The sequence below is a fragment of the Ictalurus punctatus genome, chromosome 1 (genome assembly GCF_001660625.3).
Source record: "Ictalurus punctatus breed USDA103 chromosome 1, Coco_2.0, whole genome shotgun sequence".
NCBI lineage: Eukaryota > Metazoa > Chordata > Actinopteri > Siluriformes > Ictaluridae > Ictalurus > Ictalurus punctatus.
Genome location: NC_030416.2, coordinates 960,001 through 983,666, shown reverse-complemented (window position 1 = coordinate 983,666; position 23,666 = coordinate 960,001). Strand labels below are relative to the sequence as shown.

At 48.1% G+C, this 23,666-nt stretch overlaps 1 protein-coding gene across 1 annotated transcript in view; it reads right to left on the bottom strand.

The window, feature by feature from the left end:
• Positions 1-23,666, bottom strand: part of cdkal1 (CDK5 regulatory subunit associated protein 1-like 1) — a 214,459-nt gene that overhangs the window by 123,441 nt on the left and 67,352 nt on the right. Inside the window, exons 5-7 of the mRNA XM_017464881.2 lie at positions 18,359-18,455; positions 14,041-14,089; positions 8,905-9,025 (exon numbers count right to left, since the gene is read on the bottom strand). Coding sequence (XP_017320370.1) covers positions 8,905-9,025; positions 14,041-14,089; positions 18,359-18,455 — 267 coding nt within the window. The remainder of the gene's footprint in view (positions 1-8,904; positions 9,026-14,040; positions 14,090-18,358; positions 18,456-23,666) is intronic.

Here is a 23,666-nt window from a genome sequence, read left to right as displayed (position 1 = left end):
CTCACATTCACTCCCCCACTGATTACGGTGTTATGGAGCTCCTCTATGCACCGCTGACCTTCGCTAACCACTGAGTGTGCGTGTGTGTGTGTGTGTGTGTGTGTGTGTGTGTGAGAGAGATACTCTGCCTCTGATGACCCTGATGGTTCAGACGCAGACTGATCGAGTGTCGTATTCTGCTGGACGTGTAAACCCTTCACTCTCTCTTATGAAAGTCAGTGGTTAGATTCCTGCTGCAGTGTGTCTGCACTGCATTTCCCTCTAAATACTTTACACCTCTGGCGTTTTTTTTATTGAAAAACGTTTACCATGCCAGTGTCTGGTGCCGTTTTCCCCCAGCACCACCCTGATCATTCTTCATTCGAACTCGAGATCAATCCTGTATCAAGCGGAATGAAATCAAATTTAACTTCGGTGTATTCCCATTTCTCCGCGATCCTTCAAGACCAGACAAAAACCCAAACACTCGAGTCCTCAGCCCTCTCCACACGTTTGCGTAGAGTTAGAGCCGAGCTGTAGCGGAACAGTAAATACATGAGATCGGAATATACTCTTCATGGTGTTTCCGTGTTTAAGGAGAACCGTGGAGGTTATTAGAGGGCATTAATCCAGTGGACCCCGACCCCTTCATGGAGATCTTCCTTCCAGCAGGTTTCATCTCCAAGCAAAATCTAACCCCGGCTTTAACTGGTCCGGAAGCTCTTAACGCAGTGGCTAGACGGGCAGATGGGCACCATTACGGGTGGAGAAAAAGTCTTCAGGAAGGTAGATCAGGGACAGAGCTGGTGACGAGGGCATTAAAGTTTATCTAAACCCCTCTAGAGGTCACAGTTGGCCTCCTCGTGCTCCTCGTCGTCCTTCCCCGCGCTCATCATTCCCAGATCACTGATAACGCGGCTGTTTGAGTTTACGACTGCGTCTCGGTGCTGCTTGTTTACCGAGCCCCTAAAAGGACCTGGAGCTCGTTTTGTTTTTGAGAACCGTGCAGCATTTCGAGCAAAGGTCAGATTAATGTGTCGCCGTCGCCCCCACCCCACCCCCGCCCCCCCGGGCGAACACTTCTCCCTCCTGAACCAGCCGAGCGTTTGATGCCTTCGCCAGACTCCCGGCTCGGCTCCGGCGAGAGACTCGGGCACTCCCGCGCGCAGAGCTACTAAATCCGAACCGTTAAGCTGCAAGTGCATCGCAGACGTGCGATAAAAAACTAATCACGCCTTGCTCTTTTTGTGAGCGCCCGTGTTGATTTCCCTCTGTTCTGTTTGTGCGGGCTAAAAAACAACGGCCACGGGCGCGAGAGTCCTCACCTCCTCACCTCCTCGCCGCGGTTTAATCAGAGCGTAACGTCAAAAGCACCGAGCGCTTCCTCAGTTCCTGTTTGGCTTCATTCTAACGTGAACTCCACCATAAAGGCAGTGAACCTTTCACGTGTTGTTGTTATATTATTATATATCGGATTACGCCACGCCGCTCAGGTGTTGGTTACGCGCGTTCTGACGCGTTATCAAATTTAAAAAGTCCTTTATTATTCGACTCGTATCAGAAAGATCCGTTCTGGTTTTATCGCAACGGGAGAAAGGGCGTGTTTAGTTTTGAACACGCGGCAGAGCAGGAAGAAGTCACCGAAATGCCCGACTCCTTCGACACCCGCTTAAATAATATGATAAGAGGACGGATCCGAGCGAATGCTGACGCTAGAACGTGTGATACCGAGTCCGCGTGCGTTGCCGCTAATCGTCCTCTCTGCTCCGCTCGATCAGGATCAGAGGATTGTTCTTTCGCTCGGTGGTGGTGTAATGGGCGAGGGACGAGGAGGAGGAGGAGGGGGACGAGGAGGAGGAGGAGGAGGGGGGGGCAGCGTTCTGATGATGTAGAGGTCTGTCAGGCGGCAGGCGAAAGCTGACCCCTTAACGTTGACCCCTGCATCCAGCACATCAGCTGCGAGTACACCTGTGAGGACGGCTAACCCAGTTTAGCTAGCCGTGCTGCCCCTGCCCAGAGCGTCTATTTATCTTGTGCCGTTAAGGACGTAGGACGCGCTGGCAGATGGAGACTCGCGCGGGTCCGGCGCTGCCACGACGACACCACATTAAAGTGATTGAGGTGTGCCTGTTGGCTCCTATTTCATGCCTGACAACCCGCGCTTGGCTAAAGGCCGTACACAGCTGATTGGAAGCACGGCGTGCTCGACTGGCCCGATCCCAGCGAGAGGGAAATAAAGACCGACGAAAACAACCCCCCCCCATCCCCCGAGCGAATCTGGCGACGGTACATGGCTCTGTCACGATGACGCATGCTAACGGGTTTGATCATCGCACCTACGCGAGCAGAAGTAAGAAGCGCTGACAAACTCCTCCGAAACTCCGCTTCCCGACCGCAGCTGTGACATCGGACCTCGTTCATCAGACACACCGGAACCGGTCGTGAATCTTCACGTCACGTGTTTTATTCGCCTCAATCTAACGAACACGACTCTTAAACAGATCCGTAATTCACGACGAGTAAGACCAGCCGTTCCAATCGCACGAAAGTAACGGCACCCTTTAAAAGGGACGAGAGTAGACGGATTTCACTGCATACAGCAGACAGCAAGGTGAACGACATAAACAAACCGACGGAAGCAGAACGCGCACTATAAACACAGATAAACAAATAATAACTCAAATATATAAATAAGTAAATAAAAGCTTCAACGCTTATTTACACCTAGCATTCCACATCCTAACAACAAAAAGAAAGGTTTTCCTATTTAGCGCCTTACGTGTGAAATGTTTAGTCGCCATTTTGTAATTTTCAGCGCTCTTAGCCTTTTATGGACTTTTGTAGGCGTGGCTAAATCTAAAGCTCGCATGTGAGCGTGCTCGGTAAGTTATTTATTTATTTACAGCGATCGACGTGCGGACACCATCGAACGCTGGCGAATCTCGTGGGAATTCTTCCGACTCGGACGTGGCGAGTTTTCAGTGCTCCTGGCGACTAGACGATGTCGCGCTTATCCCGCTCCGCCACGGATCGTCCCGACGGCCCGTTCGGCGCGTTTATGTGCCGCGTGATACTCTCCTCAACCCGCGAGCGGCTACACGGACGTAAACGAACAGCCCCGGATCGGCGCGAGGCGGTCGCTCTCGGAGATCACGCCGTTCCTGGTTGTCTGCGTGCGTCTGAGCCTCGGTCTTCCCCTCTGTCGACACGGCGCTCGTCACGCGCCACACTACGGGAAATTAGACTCTCTAATGAGGCGGTGGATGTTCGGGCACGGCTGATGAGGAGCTTGATCAGCGAGGAGGAAGTAAAGTAGCTGTGACGTTTTGGATTGATGGTGAGGTTCCAGACGAGACGACGTTACCCCGGGAGACCGGGCGTTTTCATCCTCGGTCTGGGAGGGGGAGGTGTGTGGATTAAATATTTACCGGAGGCGTTGCGATGTTAATTATGCGATCTGGCAGACAATGTGTTGGATTCTTTTTTGTGTTTGAAACACAGCTGTACTGCGTGTTTTTCTTTCCTGCCTCGCTGCTGAGGTGGAGCTTTAATGCTCCCAGCTGTCTGGGTTCACCGAGTGCTGATGTATTGCCCCATAATCATCCTTCTTGGTCTTCCGGGTCCCCTGGAGGGTCTCCTGCTTCCTGAGTGATTTCACTGTCCGAGGGATTCGTTCCCAAAGGTACGGCAACAACAAAACAAAACAATGGATCTTCTCCGGCTCGGACTCGACCTCCGCTCACGAGGAGTCCGACGTCCACTGCAGACCGTCCAGAACGCCAGATCAGCAAAGTACTGACCCGACGAAGGACGGAGGAAACGCTAGCTTCTCTACGGGAAGTCTCGGGTTTGGCTCCGCGGGATCTCCGGACAGACCGTCTCGTGACGTTTTCAAAAGGAGCTGCTCTGTGGCAAGCAAGGAAGGGGAAACCATCAGTAATCTGCAGATGGGCGAGGTCGAGGGGGAGTACCGGCATGCATACAGAAGAACTAGAAGGTTGCGAATACGGTCTGAGCAGGACTTCCGCGCTAGCGTGCGAGAAGCTGTGTATGGTGGACCGCTCACGCTCGGGAGATCCAGCTCACGGTCTGGTGATGCTTTACGCACTGCAGGTCAGGAAGATTATCATAAAAAAGGTTCTTTAAGCACTTCAACGTGCAGGTCATGAACACGAACGTCTTATTCTTGTTAACAAAGATAACCAAGATCTCTCTCAAACACACTCACTCACTCTCTCACTCTCCTCCCCCGGCACTTCCTGCACGTGTTCTCTCTCTCTCTCTCTCTCTCTCTCTCTCTCTCTCTCTCTCTCTCTCTCTCCGGCCGTTCATAAATGAAAGGTGATGTAACTTTGTTAAGAGCGGCACTTCTGCGGGAGATTTAATTGAGGCTATTGATTTTCTATGAGGTGAGTAATGAAAGGCTCGGATGAATTATCCCTAACCGAGTTTACGCGTGATGATGAATTAAGCGGCGACGAGAGGATCATGGTGCACCTGGACTCCCACGAGGACGCCGGGCCGAGCGAGAGAAAGGGCACGTGTTGGTGAGAGACGCTATCGAGTGAAAACATCTCATCGCGTTCGTCCACGTACAAAGACTGCCCGACGGGTTCGACACGCGGACGTCCGTCACGTCGCCGCATTCCGATTGGTCGGAAGCAGCTGCAAACCACACGTCTACTTAACATTCACGGAAGGAGTCTCCAGTCCCAGAAGTATACGATCAGAGCTCTTATCAGGCGCCTCCTTCCACGGCGTCCGAGAAGTTATTTTCCCGCCGCTCGCTTTCCGTCTCTTCGGACATCAAAAGAACAAGCTGTTCTCCCGCCGAGGATGAAAACCGTACCTTCATCTGAGACGCTAATAAAAATCACAGCCCGATCACAACGTCCCCGCTGCTCTTAGCGCTGGGACGCGACACAAAGCGGACGGGGTTTTGATAGCGGTTTCGAGGCGCGGGGACGCGACGCTAAATATATAACGGAGGACAGGAACGGGGTCGGGAAAAAATCGGGCTGAAAAGAGCGAATGGAAAAGAAAAGAAAGAAAGGAGCCGTTTCAGGGGAAGAGCGGAGAGGACGGAAAGGGAAGAGAAATCATTAGCACAGGTTTAAAAGCGAAATGAAACGTGCGCACTTTGTAATTTTAATTTCCCCGGCAATTACGGCGCGGGAGTTTCCGGGCCCGAGAGCACAGCGGAGTCGGAGTCGGAGAAACCTGGAATGTCAGACGGGGGACGCTAATTATCGCTGCTAGCCTGCAGTCAGCTTCAGAGCACGGATCCAACTGATTAAAGGACTTCAGGTCCAAATAATAATTGCCTCTGATGATAAACTCCGCCGCCGTTATCAGTAAAAACAAGACGGAGTGGTTATTCCCCGGATGACAGACGAGGCGGATTCTCGCACTGCTTCGTACGTAACCGTAGAAACCGTGACGAGGCATTTCATTCCGCTTCTACCACAGCAATCCATCAACAACGGGGTTTTTTACTCACTGAAACACCACAGACTCGACTAGCCTCCGCGGTGCAAGAACCGGGCATACGGCACGCGCTCGTATAAACTACTCACTCTCCCTGGAAACCCCGTCGGTGGTGAGAAACGGCTGAAGAACAGAAGAAGAAAAGGAGAAGAAGGATGAGGGACCTGACATCAATCCAACCCGTCCTGCAGAGACGCTTCTCACGCACAGATTAGCGCAGAGATAATTAGTGACCTTCTAAAAGAGGGGAAGAAACCTGCTCTCCTGTGCATCGATGCAAATTATAACTTACAGAAACTTAATCTGGCTGCAAAGACCCGGGAGAGGCATAACACACACACACACACACACACACACACACACACACACACACACACACTCTTCCAAAATAGCTCCCAGAACAGCACGGCTTTGCTGCTCGAATACGTGCGCAAGTCTCGTGGCGTCTCCGTCTTCATCTCGTTTGTCTCTAAGCGATGCTTTGAGAGGAGTTTTTAATTACGCGGCAGGGGGTGAGTGGGCGCGGGGGGGGGGGGGGGGGGGGGGGGGTTGGGGGGTGGGGGGGGGGTTGGGAATTCGTCAAGCAGTTGTGTTAAAAAAAAATTATGTATAAATATAGCTTCAGAAACAGAAGCAAAATAGTGAAATGGGCCTCAGAGAGACAGAGAGAGAGAGAGAGAGGGAGAAAGTGTGTGAGAGAGAGAGAGAGTGTGAGTGGGTGAGAGAGAGAGAGAAAGTGTGTGAGACAGAGTGAGAGAGAGAGTGAGAGAGAGAGAAAGTGTATGAGAGAGAGTGAGAGAGTGAGAGAAAGTGTGTGAGAGAGAGAGTGAGAGAGTGTGTGAGAGTGAGAGTGTGAGAGTGAGAGAGAGAGTGAGAGAGAGAGAGAGAGAGAGAAAGTGTATGAGAGAGAGTGAGAGAAAGTGTGTGAGAGAGTGAGTGAGAGAGAGAGAGTGAGAGAGAGTGTATGAGAGAGAGTGAGAGAGAGAGTGTGAGTGAGAGAGAGTGTGAGTGAGAGAGAGAGAGTGTGAGAGAGAGAGAGAAAGTGTGTGTGTGAGAGAGAGAGAGAGAGAGAGTGTGAGTGGGTGAGAGAGAGAGAGTGAGAGAGAGAGTGTGTGAGAGTGTGAGAGTGAGAGCGAGAGAGTGAGAGAGTGTGAGAGAGAGAAAGTGTGTGAGAGAGAGTGTGAGAGTGAGAGCGTGAGAGTGAGTGAGAGAGAGAGAGTGTGAGAGAGAGTGAGAGAGAGAGTGTGTGAGAGTGTGAGAGTGAGAGTGAGAGAGTGTGAGAGAGAGAGAAAGTGTGTGAGAGAGAGAGTGAGAGAGTGAGAGTGTGAGAGTGAGAGCGAGTGAGAGAGAGAGAGAGTGTGAGAGAGTGAGAGAGAGAGAGTGTGAGAGAGCGAGAGAGAGAGAGAGTGTGAGAGAGTGAGAGAGAGAGTGTGTGAGAGAGAGAGAGAGAGAGTGTATGAGAGTGTGAGAGAGTGTGAGAGAGAGAGAGAGTGTGTGAGAGTGAGAGTGAGAGTGAGAGAGAGAGAAAGCGCAGGTACGATGTCGGTGCAGGTGTAGTGAAGTAACCCAGGTGGTGACGGTAGCAGGTAGGTGTTTCGGTGGTGTTTCGGTGGTGTTTCGGTGGTGTTTTATGTAAACAGCGTTTCTATCAGCACTGAGGAGTTACGCTGCATTCCTCTACAGCTGTAAGCTCTGACCCCGAACTGTCGCTAAATATTCAGCACACAGCGGGCTGCAGCGTCCGCGTGACAGCGTCCGCGTGACAGCGTCTCCACGTCGTCAACGTCGTCCCGCTGGCACGTGTCATTCGGTGTGAAGTTCCCTGCTCAGGCCGTGGCCCTCACTCGGAGTCCGGTCCATCTCCAGCCCCTCATTTCATCTCATTTCACATCAGGTCACATCTCGTCTGGCACATTCCACACACCACTGCCCATGAAATAAACCTTGTTTACGCTCCGCCGTGTGTGTGTGTGTGTGTGTGTGTGTGTGTGTGTGTACTCTCGCCCTGTCCTTTTTAAATGCTTTCTCATATCTGCGAGTCCTCGTCCCCGGAGGTCTCTCCGGCTTTCAGAGCGAGTTCAGGGTTCAGCCTCGGACTCCAGATGAGACGTTTTGACGAGGAGTTTTATTATTGGGAGCCTGCTGGGTGGGTGAGTGGCTTTGTCTTGTGTGTGTGTGTGTGTGTGTGTGTGTGTGTGTTTGTTACACACTCTGATCACAGCAGGTCATCCAGCTCCAAGTCTGAGATGAGCATCAAGTGATTTTTCGATTGTGGTGTCTAATTTAGCACCAGGGGACCTGCAGATGGGCTTCAGGGGGAAGCTGTGAGGTGTCTACACTGGCCTCCTGAGGAGAACCCAGCACCTGCTCCGGTTCGTATTCTTCATTCGAGTCTGGTTTATTTCTGCTTTCCTTCTCTGTCCTTTCCAGGAAGGCTTTGTGGTCTAAAAAGAAACGGTCCCGCTATACACCCCTGAAGATACTGTTGGGATTACTTCAGGAGAACCCAGTCCAGCTTTCCATTTCCACGTCATCCTCAGTCGAGGCTTCACCAGCGCTGATTCGGAACTCTCTTACATTTTTCTAGACTAAAAACGTAAGCTTCTAGAACATCACCCAGCCCTGGCTAATGGTTTCCTCGGTCAAAACAGCGTCCGTTTACAATCGGTACCTGAAACAAAGCGTCCGATTCCGTTCCGTAAATCTTCCGTGCGTTTTTACGCTCACGCGTTAAGTATCCGTTCGCGCAAGCTGTGCAGCAGTCCGCCTTGTTTTCCTGGTAGTGTCGGGTTTGGAGCGGTCCAGAAGAAACCGGCTCGCTAGATCGAATTTTCTCACGTGTGAGACTCAACTTAAGCGCTCTGTTAAACATCTGGAAAACTTCGAATCAGAATAATGCAGAACTGTTACAAAAAGAAACACAAAACTCCCTGATCTGAGGATTCTCCTCATGGGCGTGGCCTAATATACTAAAGAACACCATTGATTGACAGCCTTCTGTCTCCAGGCTGCGAGGTCACTCAAACAGTGGAACGTAGAAACCCATTTGAGTTACAAATCAAGGCGGGGTTTATGCAAATGTCATCAAAGGGTAGCCCCGCCCCCTTTACATGGCCAGGGAGGAATTCTAAATCACCAACAATTTATTCCGCTTCCTACATGCCAATTATTCCCCGAGGCTTTAAAGTCAAATTCTTTCCTTCTTTCTTTCTTTAAGTGGCAATACGCATGAGAAATCAATTCGTCAATCTCAGTATACATCCCCCTCACACACACACACACACACACACACACACACACACAATCAAAGGCCCATTAGGACTTAAATTACGCTGCAGGGAATGCTGGAAAATGGCACCATTTGCAATTTAAACAAATGAAATGAAAAAAAAAAAGAAAGAAAGAAAGAAAGAAAGAAAGAAGAAGAAAAACTCTCACCCTGTATTGATGGAAATGATTTCAATCAGCGGGTTCTTCCTAATCTTCGGCAAATCCAATCGAGCGCCGCCAAGCCGCTTGCCATTATCCTTCTTCGGACCCAGTAGACGTACAGAGTGACCTTCACCACACACACACACACACACACACACACACACACACACACACACACACACACACACACACACGCGATGTTAGCATAGCACAGAACCTTGGCATCACAGAGGTGTGCTACTGCACTGCATCTGTTAACAGCGACCCCCTCTAGCCCGGCGTGACGTCACTGCTCGTGTTTTACTGTGTGAAAAACACGGTACTGGTGAAAAGGAGCTGCTGTGCTGAACAAGAACCAAAGCTTTCATTCAAATCCCTCTAAAACCCCGTGTAAGAACCTCCACACACCGAAGAACCTCTTCCACGTCAGCTACTTTATGTGCACGTTCACACCTCGAGTCCCGATCAACGGGAAAGTTCGCTGTTTGATTTGGACACAATTACACACAGCGCACAGCAGAACCCTGTCTGAGAGGCGAGTGGACTGAACACCGCTCCATGTTCACGCAGATTCACGCAGTTCAAACAGAAGCCTGATTTCCGCGTTCTCGCTGGACTGAAGAACCGCACCGAGGAGGAGAACACGCAAGGGTTCCGTTCAAACCCAATAAACACCTCTACAAACTATCACACTTCTATACACCTATCACACCTCTACACACCTCTACACACTTCTATACACCTCTACACACCTCTACAAACCTCTATACACCTCTATACACCTCCACCACACTTCTACACACCTCTATACACCTCTACAAACCTCTATACACCTCTACAAACTATCACACTTCTATACACCTATCACACCTCAACAAACCTCTGTACACCTCTACACACTTCTATACACCTCTACACACCTCTACAAACTATCACACTTCTATACACCTATCACACCTCAACAAACCTCTGTACACCTCTACAAACCTCTACACACCTCTACACACCTCTGTACACCTCTACACACCTCTATACACCTCTACACACCTCTACACACCTCTACACACCTCTACAAACCTCTATACACCTCTACACACCTCTACACACCTCTACACACCTCTACACACCTCTACACACTTCTACACACCTCTACACACCTCTACACACCTCTACACACCTCTACAAACTATCACACTTCTATACACCTATCACACCTCAACAAACCTCTGTACACCTCTATACACCTCTACACACCTCTATACACCTCTATACACCTCTGTACACCTCTACACACCTCTATACACCTCTACACACTTCTATACACCTCTACACACCTCTACACACCTCTATACACCTATCACACCTCAACAAACCTCTATACACCTCTACACACCTCTACACACCTCTATACACCTCTGTACACCTCTACACACCTCTATACACCTCTACACACCTCTATACACCTCTACACACCTCTATACACCTCTATCACACTTCTATACACCTAAACAAACCTCTGTACACCTCTACAAACCTCTACAAACCTCTACACACCTCTACAAACCTCTGCACACCTCTACAAACCTCTATACACCTCTACACACCTCTACACACCTCTGTACACCTCTGTACACCTCTACACACCTCTATACACCTCTATACACCTCTACACACCTCTACACACTTCTATACACCTAAACAAACCTCTGTACACCTCTACACACCTCTACAAACCTCTACACACCTCTATACACCTCTATACACCTCTATACACCTCTACACACTTCTATACACCTAAACAAACCTCTGTACACCTCTACACACCTCTACACACCTCTACAAACCTCTACACACCTCTGTACACCTCTACACACCTCTGTACACCTCTACACACCTCTGTACACCTCTACAAACCTCTATACACCTCTGTACACCTCTACACACCTCTGTACACCTCTACAAACCTCTACACACCTCTGTACACCTCTACAAACCTCTACACACCTCTACACACCTCTACACACCTCTACACACCTCTACACACCTCTGTACACCTCTACAAACCTCTATACACCTCTGTACACCTCTACACACCTCTGTACACCTCTACAAACCTCTACACACCTCTATACACCTCTGTACACCTCTACAAACCTCTATACACCTCTACAAACCTCTACACACCTCTATACACCTCTACACACCTCTGTACACCTCTACAAACCTCTGTACACCTCTACACACCTCTATACACCTCTACAAACCTCTATACACCTCTACAAACCTCTGTACACCTCTATACACCTCTACAAACCTCTATACACCTCTACAAACCTCTGCACACCTCTACAAACCTCTATACACCTCTACAAACCTCTATACACCTCTACACACCTCTATACACCTCTGTACACCTCTACACACCTCTACAAACCTCTACACACCTCTATACACCTCTACAAACCTCTATACACCTCTACAAACCTCTATACACCTCTACAAACCTCTATACAATGCTACACACCTCTACAAACCTCTATACACCTCTACACACCTCTACAAACCTCTATACACCTCTACAAACCTCTATACACCTCTACAACACCTCTATACACCTCTACAAACCTCTATAAACCTCTACACATCTCTACAACACCTCTATACACCTCTACAAACCTCTATACACCTCTACAAACCTCTATACACCTCTACACACCTCTACACACCTCTACAAACCTCTATACACCTCTATACACCTCTACAAACCTCTATACACCTCTACAAACCTCTATACAACTCTACACACCTCTATACACCTTTATACACCTCTACAAACCTCTATACACCTCTACACACCTCTACAACACCTCTATACACCTCTACAAACCTCTATACACCTCTACACACCTCCACAAACCTCTATACACCTCTACACACCTCCACAAACCTCTACACACCTCTATACACCTTTATACACCTCTACAAACCTCTATACACCTTTATACACCTCTACACACCTCTATACACCTCTACAAACCTCTATACACCTCTACAAACCTATACACACCTCTACAAACCTCTACAACACCTCTACAAACCTATACACACCTCTACAAACCTCTATAAACCTCTACAACACCTCTATACACCTCTACAAACCTCTATACACCTCTACACACCTCTACAAACCTCTATACACCTCTACACACCTCTACACACCTCTACCACACCTCTACACACCTCTATACACCTCTATACACCTCTATACACCTCTACACACCTCTACACACCTCTACCACACCTCTACACACCTCTATACACCTCTATACACCTCTATACACCTCTACACACCTCAACAAACCTCTTTACACCTCTACAAACCTCTATACCCCTCTACCACACCTCTATCCACCTCTTCCAGACCTCTATACACCTGTAAAACACCTCCACACACTTCGAAATGTGATAAAAAGTGATGTTTGTTATGTTTTTTTTTAAATAAATATATTTTAAGACACCAGTAATTACTTTGAGTGATCCATTTGGTCTTTTCTCGATCCTCTGTGACCTCTGTGCCGTGACTTCCTGCACCGAGGCTCTTCTGGGGGTTTTTTCCCTAATAAAGCGTCTGATTCTAGATAAAACCCATAACGAGAGAGTCGGGAGTTCACGCTCGCATCCAATCGCTCTGCGTTTATGGTGAGGCGAATTTAATTACGCCCTCCGCATTCAGACTTGCTCTCCGTGAACTAATAACGGCTCCTAAATTATTCACGCAGCCCATCTACATGCAAATAGCAGCGTGTTTGAAAAAAACACATGTGTAGAGAGTCATTTTCCAATTCGCTAGTTCTGTTAAAAGTCACGGATCCTCTGCGCGCGTGCGTGCGTGTGTGAGTGTGTGTGTGTGTGTGTGTGTGTGTAGAAGTGACAAGGAAAGAGAAGAAATGCAAAGGAGGAATTTCATGAAATACAGTCACGAAAAAAAGGGAAAAAAAACACTACAAGACAACTTTAGCCTGCTAATTAGCGGTTAGCAAGAAACGACAAATTGTCATGTGACAGGAATCATCGCCACACTCAGCTGAAGCCCGACAGAAGACTGAATAAAATCAAACGAATATATTATGCTGGAGGTTTGCAGATGAGTCAATCTCTTTCTTTTTTTTGATGAATCACTTTTTATTTTTTTAAACAAATCTGAATCGTTCACTCATCGCTGATAGAACAAAGACCGACTGACGTCAGCGTGAGCCAACAGCCGTACAGCGGCGGGGTTTACTTATCCACAAAGCCTATAATCGGCTGAGAAAAATCAACTGAACCTACAATATATTGTGAATGAACAAACGAATCACTGAATGAGTCATGAACTAAATGACTCACACACTGAACGATAACAGAGTGAATCAATTACACAAGTTAGGTTTATTTTCATGTTTTATAACGAACAAACAAATAAATAGAGGCCTATATGTTTCCAGAACGCACTTTGGAAAGCGATTCTATTTAAAAATATATTTATTTGATTCATCTTCACAATGCAAGTGAATCAGTGCAACAAATAAACATTTAAAAAATGGTTTGTTGGTTGTTTTTGTTTTGTTTTGAATCCTGATACTCAAACATATTAAAACTAACAACAATTGAATTACTAAAAATGATTACTAGGCATGTTTAGCCAGTCAGTCGTTAAATGAATCATTAAATGAATCAGAACCTGAATATGAATCGTTCAGCTGAATCGATTCAATTTAAAAAGACTCCCAGATTTGAACCCCATCTACAAGTTACGTAGAAGTAACCTTAAACTTCACTCCTTTACAAAATCGCTTCAACGTTACGTTTGTAAACCAGCCCGGTTTCCCAGGGAATCATGGGTAATGCAGATTAGCGCTGATTAAAAGGCAGGAAAAGAGAGAAGGGAAAAAAAGGCTCTTCACAGGTTGTTTAAAGGTTCCAAACAACTAAGTTCCTGATATGAAAACATGTTCTCCAAAGTCTGAATGAGTTCCTTATGAAGGACAATCCAGGAACTCTAAAGAGGGAAGATCTTGTACCGTCTATAGATTAGCCTGACAGACGCTAACAGGTCAGATCGATCTGCGTCAAGTCGAAGATGAGCTGAGGGATTACACTCACCTTTCACCGCTTCATCCACCACCTCCACCACACGATCGATCTGCTGGACCTGGACGGAGATGAAGAAGAGGAAAAAGATACGCTAGCGTGAGGATGTCGCTCTGGACGTAAAACCGGACGTACTAGCGGTAGCTACTTCACGCGTCCTGTGGTCATGGTAACGTAATATTGATCCCAGAGTTTAGGTCCTATGTAAGCGTGTGGGTGCGAAGCGACCCGCTATGGGTGTGACTTGTGGGCGTGGCTTGTATACGATTGATTTAGCTCGTAGTAGAGTTACGGCATTTCCAGATGTTTAGCTCCAGCCCAGATCCTTCTGTGAATCTGTTAATACGAAGAATTCCTCATCTCGTAACGTTTAACTCTGAAACCGTGTCGTTTATCTACAACGATGCTAATGTCCTCGTGCTACGCTAGCAGCAAGGCAACGTTAGCGCACCTTCACCCTAACACGAGGAGTACGACTGGGCGACTCGACAGAAATATCGTACGATGATCTACAAGCTTTCACAAATAAAATGATCTGAAGATGCTTTCACGTCTAACACAATGACATTTTAATTCCAGCTGTATATTTCACAGACAAAAACATTTAACGCCACACCAGCTGCTTCCAGTCAGTGTGTAATGACATTTATTTACTAAAAAATAAAGAAATTAATTAAAATTTACTTTAAAAAATATCACAAAATCCATATTTAAAAAAAAAAGAAAGAAAAGGGAAAAAAGCATGAGACGATTTATAGATTTCTAATCATTCTAAATTGTAATAAATAAGAGTTGCTTGGTGCAGCTTTTCAATTCTTATTGCTGTGAGAGAGAGAGAGAGTGTGTGTGTGTGAGTGAGAGTGAGTGAGGGAGAGAGTGTGTGTGAGAGAGAGTGTGAGAGTGTGTGTGTGTGAGAGAGAGAGAGAGGGAGAGAGTGAGAGAGTGAGTGAAAGAGTGTGTGTGTGAGAGTGTGTGTGTATGTGTGAGAGAGAGAGTGTGTGTGTATGTGAGAGGGAGTGAGTGTGTGTGAGAGAGAGAGAGTGAGTGTGTGTGAGAGTGAGTGAGTGAGTGTGTGTGTGTGTGTGTGTGTGTGAGAGAGGGTGAGTGTGTGTGAGAGAGTGTGAGTGTGTGTGAGAGAGTGTGAGTGTGTGTGAGAGAGTGAGTGTGTGTGAGAGTGAGTGAGTGTGTGTGTGAGAGTGAGTGTGTGTGAGAGTGAGTGAGTGTGTGTGTGAGAGAGAGTGTGTGTGAGAGTGAGTGAGTGTGTGTGTGAGAGAGAGTGTGTGTGTGTGTGAGAGAGAGAGAGAGAGAGAGTGAGTGTGTGTGTGTGTGTGTGTGTGTGCGCGCGAGTGTGTGTGTGTGTGCGCTTGCGTGAGTGTGTGTGTGTGAGAGTGCTTGGACTGCATACGCTCTCTGATAGAGATCGGATCTCGGTGCATCAGATCTGCAGCTTCCTGAAGGCGGCGGAGTCCGAGTGAACGATTCCCTCCACTGATCATCACCTGCAGGTTATCAGTGAGAGCCCGAGAGCGGCTTCATGTGCAGCAGTCACGCGCGCGCTGAACACCACTCAGCATTACAAGGATATTTTACAGACACGGGAGACGCAGTAAAGTGCTTCGCCGCTGCGCCGTCCTGCTCGCCGTCCTGCTCGCCGTCCTGCTCGCCGTCCTGCTCGCCGTCCTGCTCGCCGTCCTGCTCGCCTGCGCTCGTCTCTGCGTACGGACCGCCGGAGCCCACCGTCCGAGGAAACCCATCACAGGCCGAGCCGCTACGACCGCGCTCCGTCTCCTACGGCTAAATCGCTCATTCACCCCGCCGCTCTTTCCAACCCGCGGGGTAATTACCGCTGCCCGCGGACAGCGAGCGGCACCGGGCTCCCGCCGTTCGCACGCGTGACCGAGTGGAGAAATCCATATGGATACGCCGGTAATTGCGGGCGGAGAGAACGTTCGGGGCAGGGACCCTGCAGGACCCGGAGCACCGCTGTGCGTTCTGAACGCTCGACCAGCGGGGCAATTTTACCACGTGGATTCTGCCAGGAAGAACTGGTCGAAGATTCGGTGAAAGGAGGGGCGGGGACGGGGGACACACACAGACGGGTCGGTCCGAAACATCTCAGAGGCTGGAGATCCGCAGAGACGTTTCTGAGAGTCTGGATTCCGGGAGAAACGCTTTGTCGGTCGTTCTCTTCACCAGGAGGGCTTTCAGAGATCCGGAGGCGTCCTCCTGCGCCTGGCCAGCGCTGCCCCGACCATTCGGGACGCACTGGGCCGATAAGACGAGAGCCTCCCACCTCCACCTCCACCTCAATCTCAACCTCCACCTCCACCGATCGATCGCTCTTTCTTTTCAGGACTGTACTTACCACCCTCGTTTCACTTCAATCGAGGGGGGACAAACAGAGCAGGTGGGTCGAACCTGCTGGGGATGAAGAGGGTCTCAGGCCACCACAATCACCACTGGAGCCCCTGTGACAGAGGGATTTCAATTTCCCACTTGCCCCCAGCACCCGGTGAGACGGGCTATTATTGAGACGCGAAAGCAGGGTGATGAATTAGCTCACAAAAGGTGCAAGTCCTTCTTTTCTTTGCTTTCGCGACATTAAAAACCCAAACAGAAAGAAAAGAAAATGGGAGGGGGGGGGGGGGGTGAGTGGGGGGGGGGGGGGGGGGGGTCGAGTCCTTCATGAATTCTCCAGACAAGAAAGGATCGAGCGGTCGATATTTACGGAATAATCCCTCTCTTCTGAGAGGCAAAGGTCCGGGGCTTTCTCTGGGTTAAAGAAAATAATACGTCCTCCATAATTATTGGCACCGTTTATTTAAAATAAAAATAAATAAATAAATAAATCACAAATAATTAATAATTTAACAAAAGCACCACCTATCTTTGTTCTAAAAATAACCGATCGACCGTTCTCATTAGAACTGCTCGTTTATACATCGCGGTATTTTCTCCGCCGAAAATTAACCACACCCCTAAACAAACTGAAACAAACAACAACAACGAATACAGAACTCAAGATCGGAGTGAATCGGCTTCCAGGAGACTTCGTCGCTTTTGCACATTTTAAAACGCTCGAAAAATCGTTTGTTTCTAACTTCCCCGATCGTTCTGTTATACCCGTCAACCCTGCCCCGTCTCCCCGGGGTACAAACAGAAGGCTGCACACGTGTGAAATCCCTTTCTGGTTTAACACACCACGGGTGAGCGTGTGATCACCGTGTCGCGTCACGTCGAATACGTCAGGAGTGAGGGTTTAATTATGTTGTTCGGGGAAATCGCTTTCTCACCTGTTTAACGTGTTTAACGACGCTTTAATTAAGACAGAATTCTAGACGATTCCGTGCTGTTCGCCTCTTTAACCAGAGCTGGAAGTAATTAAACGGCTTTCCTGCCCAATAAACCCAAACCCGACGTGCGACGCTAAACGCCGCGGCATAAATAATGTAATTAGACGCAGTAAGCAGGGATTGTGGTGTGAAGTGAGACACCGGCGGAGGATTTGAGGCCAGATGCTCTGAAGCTTTTTTCTTTTTTTGAGGTTTGTTTGTTTACACTGGGATGGTATAACACACCGATCAGCTCTGTGACGGAGAAGAAAAGTCTCCCGGAAAGTTCCGCCGGCTTCGGGAGACGCAACGGGCTCGGCGGAGTATGCAAAGCACCGGGTGTATTTGCATAAGGTGATTTCTCCAACGGTTAGGAGGGCGTGGCCTCCTCGCTGCGGTTCTCAGCGGACAAACGGGTGATTAGAACACCACCGAAAACCCACAGAGTACACGTGGACTCATCGTACTTGAGGATTCAGGAGCACATTCTTTAAAGGAAAGATTTAAATCGGGATACTGTAACGAAATCCAGCTGCAGGATGTTTCCACGCTCCGCTCCAGATGTTTACATGAACATCAGATTCCATCTGGACATTCCTGTATACGCGGTTGTCGTAAGTACGCCCGAGTCGCCCTAATACCCGAGGGTCTGGAAGCACCCATGATTCCTCACGGGCCGAGCACGCGCGTAGCCATCTCCTTTTATTGAAACAGGGATGTTCCGGAAGGGGGGGGTCGGAATCTGGGGAATCAGGATATTGTCTTAATCTGAATCGGCCAATCGGATTGCGGAGTTTGCGCGACTCGGTACTAATTATGATTAATATCTGAATACTGAAAAGTTGTCAGAGAAATCGGACGATGGCGATCATTTCCAACCTCTAATTTACACGGGAATCGTTATTGTATAATTTGTTTTCGTTCACATACCAAAACCACGTCTCATTGGATTAACAAAGTCTCGGATTAGATGATAAACCCTGAAGAATGATTCTTACCCCTATAATGCTCAGGCCTTTCAGGTAGTCCATCCTGGGCTGAGCCTGAGGAACACATCCTGCTACCACCACCTTCTTATTCTGCTCCTGAGCCTTCCTGAGAGACAGACAGACGGACAGACAGACAGGATGAACGTTATTACAGTAAGACCGTGTATGTGGACACTCTGGAACATGAAGTGCATACTGAACCAAAAAAGGAAATTGGTGTAGGATATAAATAATATAAATATCTGAAATAATACGAAGCAGCATCAGTAGAATCTAATAACAGAGTGATCGGCTTATTAAAACAAGGAGGGACGAGAGGAGACGGGGGGGGGGGGGGACATCATGCTTTGGGCTGAGAGAATGGAAAACCGGCGAGGCGTCGATACTGCAGGTGTGGGGAGGGAGAGAGAGAGAGAGAGAGAGAGAGAGAGAGAGACATGATGTGAGAGAAAGAGAGAGAGAAAACTGTCTCTCTGTCAGTTCTCAACGAGCCTGAGACCCACACGACTCGTGAAGAAGGGACGTAGGAGTTAGGAGACGGTTTACAGCCTCTATATATATATATATATTTTAAACAGTTTCTTACAAACAAAACATTTCCAAGAAGACAAGATGGAATTAGGAAGCTCTGACACTGGAGACTCCTTCCGTAAAAAAAAAAAGTCCCTGCGGATGAGCCGTTACTATAGAAACGATCACGTATAAGGTCGAGCGCTTTAATACGAACCTGCGATTTGTAGCTGCGCTCCCGTCAGAGCCGCACGCATCAGACGTGAAAAGAACACACTCAGTCGCCCGCGTCGGGAGTGACCTCGGCAGGCAGAGGAGCCCTGCAGGAACTGAACCAGATCCAAGAGATCTCCATCTGATCTCCCCAGACACGTGCTGCAGCGCAGGACAGCGAGCGTGTGCGTGCTCAGTGGAGTTCACTCAGGCTCGGGTGCCTCCATGCCCTCGGGGACGCGGCGTGTCGGTGCGCCGGGCGATGAGGCGGAGAAGACCTCAGCGAGCATCAAAAACCCGGGTTTAACTCGGCGTCGTTTAAACCCGTGCAGACGTTCTGCTCCATCATTCCCACAAAACTATCGAAACTTCACTCGTTCGTCTCCGGGATGGGAAGAGTTCGTCCTGGGAATGCAGGAAGTGGGAATACAGCCGGAACGGGACACCGGTTCGATACAAAGACCCGGAGGAACCCCACACGAACACGGAGAGAACCCGGACAGAAACCCAGGATCAGGGTCCGTCCAGGAACGCTGGAGCTGCGACGTTCCGACAACAAATGAACGCGTGAAACAGCACCACCGCTTCAAACGGTTCCATTTAAACGCCGCCTGTTCTCACACGCCGCCACGGTAGAGGTTTATGACACAGAAACACAAGGGCCGGGACTCCTGAAGCGGAACAGCTGGCGGATGATTTCAGCAGAGCGTGCGTTTATGTCGGGATAAATGATTAATAAACGTCAGAACGGGGACTCTCTGCTCAGAGGACGTCTCCAGGCGTCTGTCAGAGACTGCAGAAATAATAAATGTTATTAAAGTGAATAATTCAAGGCTGACTGCCAAGTTTACATCGTCACGCCTCTCGGGAACGGCGAGAACACGGAAATATTAATGCCCCGTCACCGGAGTCTCCGTGTCAAACACATAAAACACTAAACCTCCAGCTGGGGACTCGAACCCTTCCGGAACCTTCTCTGAGAAACCAGAAGAGTGGTGAGGGATTAAACACGCACGTCGTATAGGGACGCGCAGCAGCGTGGCACGAGCGCCGAGTGCTACTGGACATGTGGCGCGGCCCGTGTGAGTCACGCGCCGAGCTGTCCAAACGCGGACGTGCGACACGACGAATATCACGGACACGTCGGGGCTCTGAGCTGGGACTCTGCTGACACTTCGAAAGTAATGGCACCCAGCACAAACAAGAGGCTGTTGATACTCGATACTGGTTGGTCAGAACTTGTACGCGATGTTGATGTAACGTTTACGGAAGGAGGCTCCAGAGTCGGCGCCTTCCTTCAGCCGGCGGTAACGCTGTAACAACGTTTCACAGACGTCTTCAGGACTGTTTATAAGAGGTATAAAACGCCCGGGAACGTGTTTACTCTCTGGTCCGAACGGGCGCGGCGCTAAATTCAGAACATCTGGGCGGATTGCTTGCCGTTTTCTAACCGGGCGTGTAGTCCAGAGAGCTATGAGGCGAAGCGTGAAAACGCAGGAACCAAACGGAGCGAGACTAAATGACTCGAGACGCAAAAAGTTGCAGCTGGACCGAATGCAACAAGAATCAACAACAAAGGAAAGAGATTATCTGTGAGAAGCGCGATAACCTCGTCATGCAGTGAGCAGAGAAACCCGAGCTCCTCTGAGCAGAACGCTGATGCCTGGACGCGGTGAGATGATCATCTCCTCAAGCCGGTGTTTAACGTAAACACCGCTCCAGAGAAGAACAAGCAGATCACAAACTTCAAACCTCAGGACTAACTACAGACCCTGGGCAGGTTCCCATCAACTCGCCGAGCCTCAAACTCCAGAGCCTCCAAACCTCCAGCATGTTATTTCACCTCAGGACTCATTTTATTCTCCAAAGGAATATAAAGACATCACAGACGACCTTGTAAATTCCCCGTTATTCAGACGAGTGTACAGACGACACTACCTGGCCCCTCATGGAACAGGAGCTTGAAGTGAAAGGTTAAGGCTGACACATGCATCATAAAAACATGCAGGATTGTAATAAAAGTTTTACCGCTGGCGGTGTTCACGCACGACTGCTTCTAAATGCGTCCGCAAATGGTATAAGGAGCTCGTAAAAGCAATGTCACTTTGTCAATGTCACGCTGAGGAGTCAGATCAAGACTCCTCATTCGATATGATTCATCCGAGTCATAATTCACATGAATCGCACCAGTTATTCACCTGAATCAAGATGCGAATCAATTGCTTCCTGACATATGACTCACCTGATTCACCATCAATATTGATCATCTCTATTTAATCTGATCTATTAATTAATTAATGATTTTCTAGATTGACATTATTTACTATAAGAACTGATTCACCCGATTGTCAGCGACTCATGAATCATCCTAAAATCGGTTCGTTTCATTCATCAGAAACATGACTCGTTTGAGTCCTGTGACTCAGCTGATTCAGCAATAGAGCCATATTAGTTTGATTCATCTATGACATGATTTATCTGAATCATCTCAAAAAAAAGTTTGTTTTGTTCATCAGAAGCACAACTCACACGACACGATTCGTTCAAGTCACAATTCACTTAAATCAAGGTGCGAATCAACCGATTCCAAGATACGACTCGGCTGATTCCACCACAGTCATGGCTCATCCGTTTAATCCGATTTATTAGATACACACTGATTCATCAGAGACTTGATTCACTTGAATCATCTCCAAAAAGGTTTGTCTCGTTCATCAGTAACACAACTCATGCGACACGATTCACCAAAGTCAGAATTCACCCGAATTGAGATGCGCTTCAATTGATTCCTGAGATATGATTCATCAGAAACCTGCCTCATCCGATTAATCCGATTCATCTAACACTAGATTCACTTTATTTAATACATCAACTGATTCATGAGAGACTTGATTCATCTGAATCATTCTCCAAAAGCAGAAAGTCAAGAAAGCAGTCATTTGATAAATCAGATCTAACGAGTGTGCGTGTGTGTGTGTGAGTGTGTGTGAGAGAGAGAGAAAGAACAGCTTGCACCCAGCTACGCGTTACTGCCCGTCCAAACAGTCTTTTATCACGCAGAGCTGAAAGAGACGAGCACCAGACGAGCGAAGCCTGACCGGCCTTTTGGGACATGATGTGCTGTTTGGACCTGTTTGGACCGGTCTGGACCTGTCTGAGCTGCTGATGTGGTTACTGATATACCGCTCGTGATTCATCCGATTCAACCAGGATAAATAACAATTCACCTGATATATTCAGGGCGTGACTTGGTCGATTCCCAGGATATGATTCAGCAGATTAAACCAGAGAAGTGGCTCGTCTGATAAATCTGATTCTGATTCAGCCGATTCAGAGACTTGATTCATTTGATTCATCAGAAACATGACTCATCACTTGGCACAATTCACCTGTTATTCGCTTGATCTTGGGCACGATTCAATCAATTCCAAAGATATGACTCAGCTGATTCGACAACAGGCATGGCTCATCTGATGGATCTGATCTGATAGTCAGATTATCTAATACGTATTTAAAACTCGTTGAAGACTTGGTTAACAGACAGACCGATTCATCAGAAACACGACTCCTCGTTTAACACTATTCTTCAAAAGACGTGATTCACCTGAATCACACCTGTAATGCACCTGAATCAGAATGCGATTCGGTACGTTTCAACTGATTCAACCACAGACTTGGTCTGATTCATTTGATTTATTAGATTCTCCTTATTTAACACAAGAATTGGTTCACCTGACCGATTCATCAGACTTGATTCACTCAATTCCTCCCAAAAGCATCCGACATGATTCATCCAAATCACAGTTTTCCTGAATCGCACTTGTTATTCACCTGAATCATGATGGGAATCAACTGATTCCTACGATGTGACTCAGCTGATTCAACCAAAGACCTGGTTCATCTGAAAAATCCGATTTATTAATCCGATTCAACCGAGACGCAGCTTACCTGAAACACACCTGTTATTAACCTGAATCAGGATGCGATTCAGTTGATTCCTGAGATGTGATTCAGCAGATTCAACCACAGACGTGGCTTATTCGACTTGTCTAGTCCGATTCACCCGAGACGCGATTCTTCTGATTGATTAGATTTGCGTTATTTACACAAAATTTGGTTCGCCCGATTCATCCCAAAAGCAGTTCTTTTGATTCATCCAACACACAACGAATCACACGATTCGTCCGATTCATTCAAGACGTAATACACCTGAAATATGTGGGACGTGAATCCTCTGATTCCTGACGTACGATTCAGTCGATTCGGGCATAGTTGCATCTGCATGTGATGACGCACAACTCCGAGGTCTTACTCAAGACGATAAAACGCGTTTGCGTAAACATCCGGCGTCATCACTCACATCTTCGGCTCCCGGAGATGAGCAGATAACACCAGCAGGTTCTGACGATGGTGTGTGACGGCTGTCGATCGGTTCTGATTACAAGACAGGAAGAGGATCTCGGGTTATCTCGGGTTTATCGGAACATCAGGGACGGAAAAGCACAATCGGTGGATTCAGCAACGAATACGGGAATCTGTTCACAGATCAGTGCCAAGCGGGAGAGCTTCTGAGGAGCGGATCTACCTGTACCTG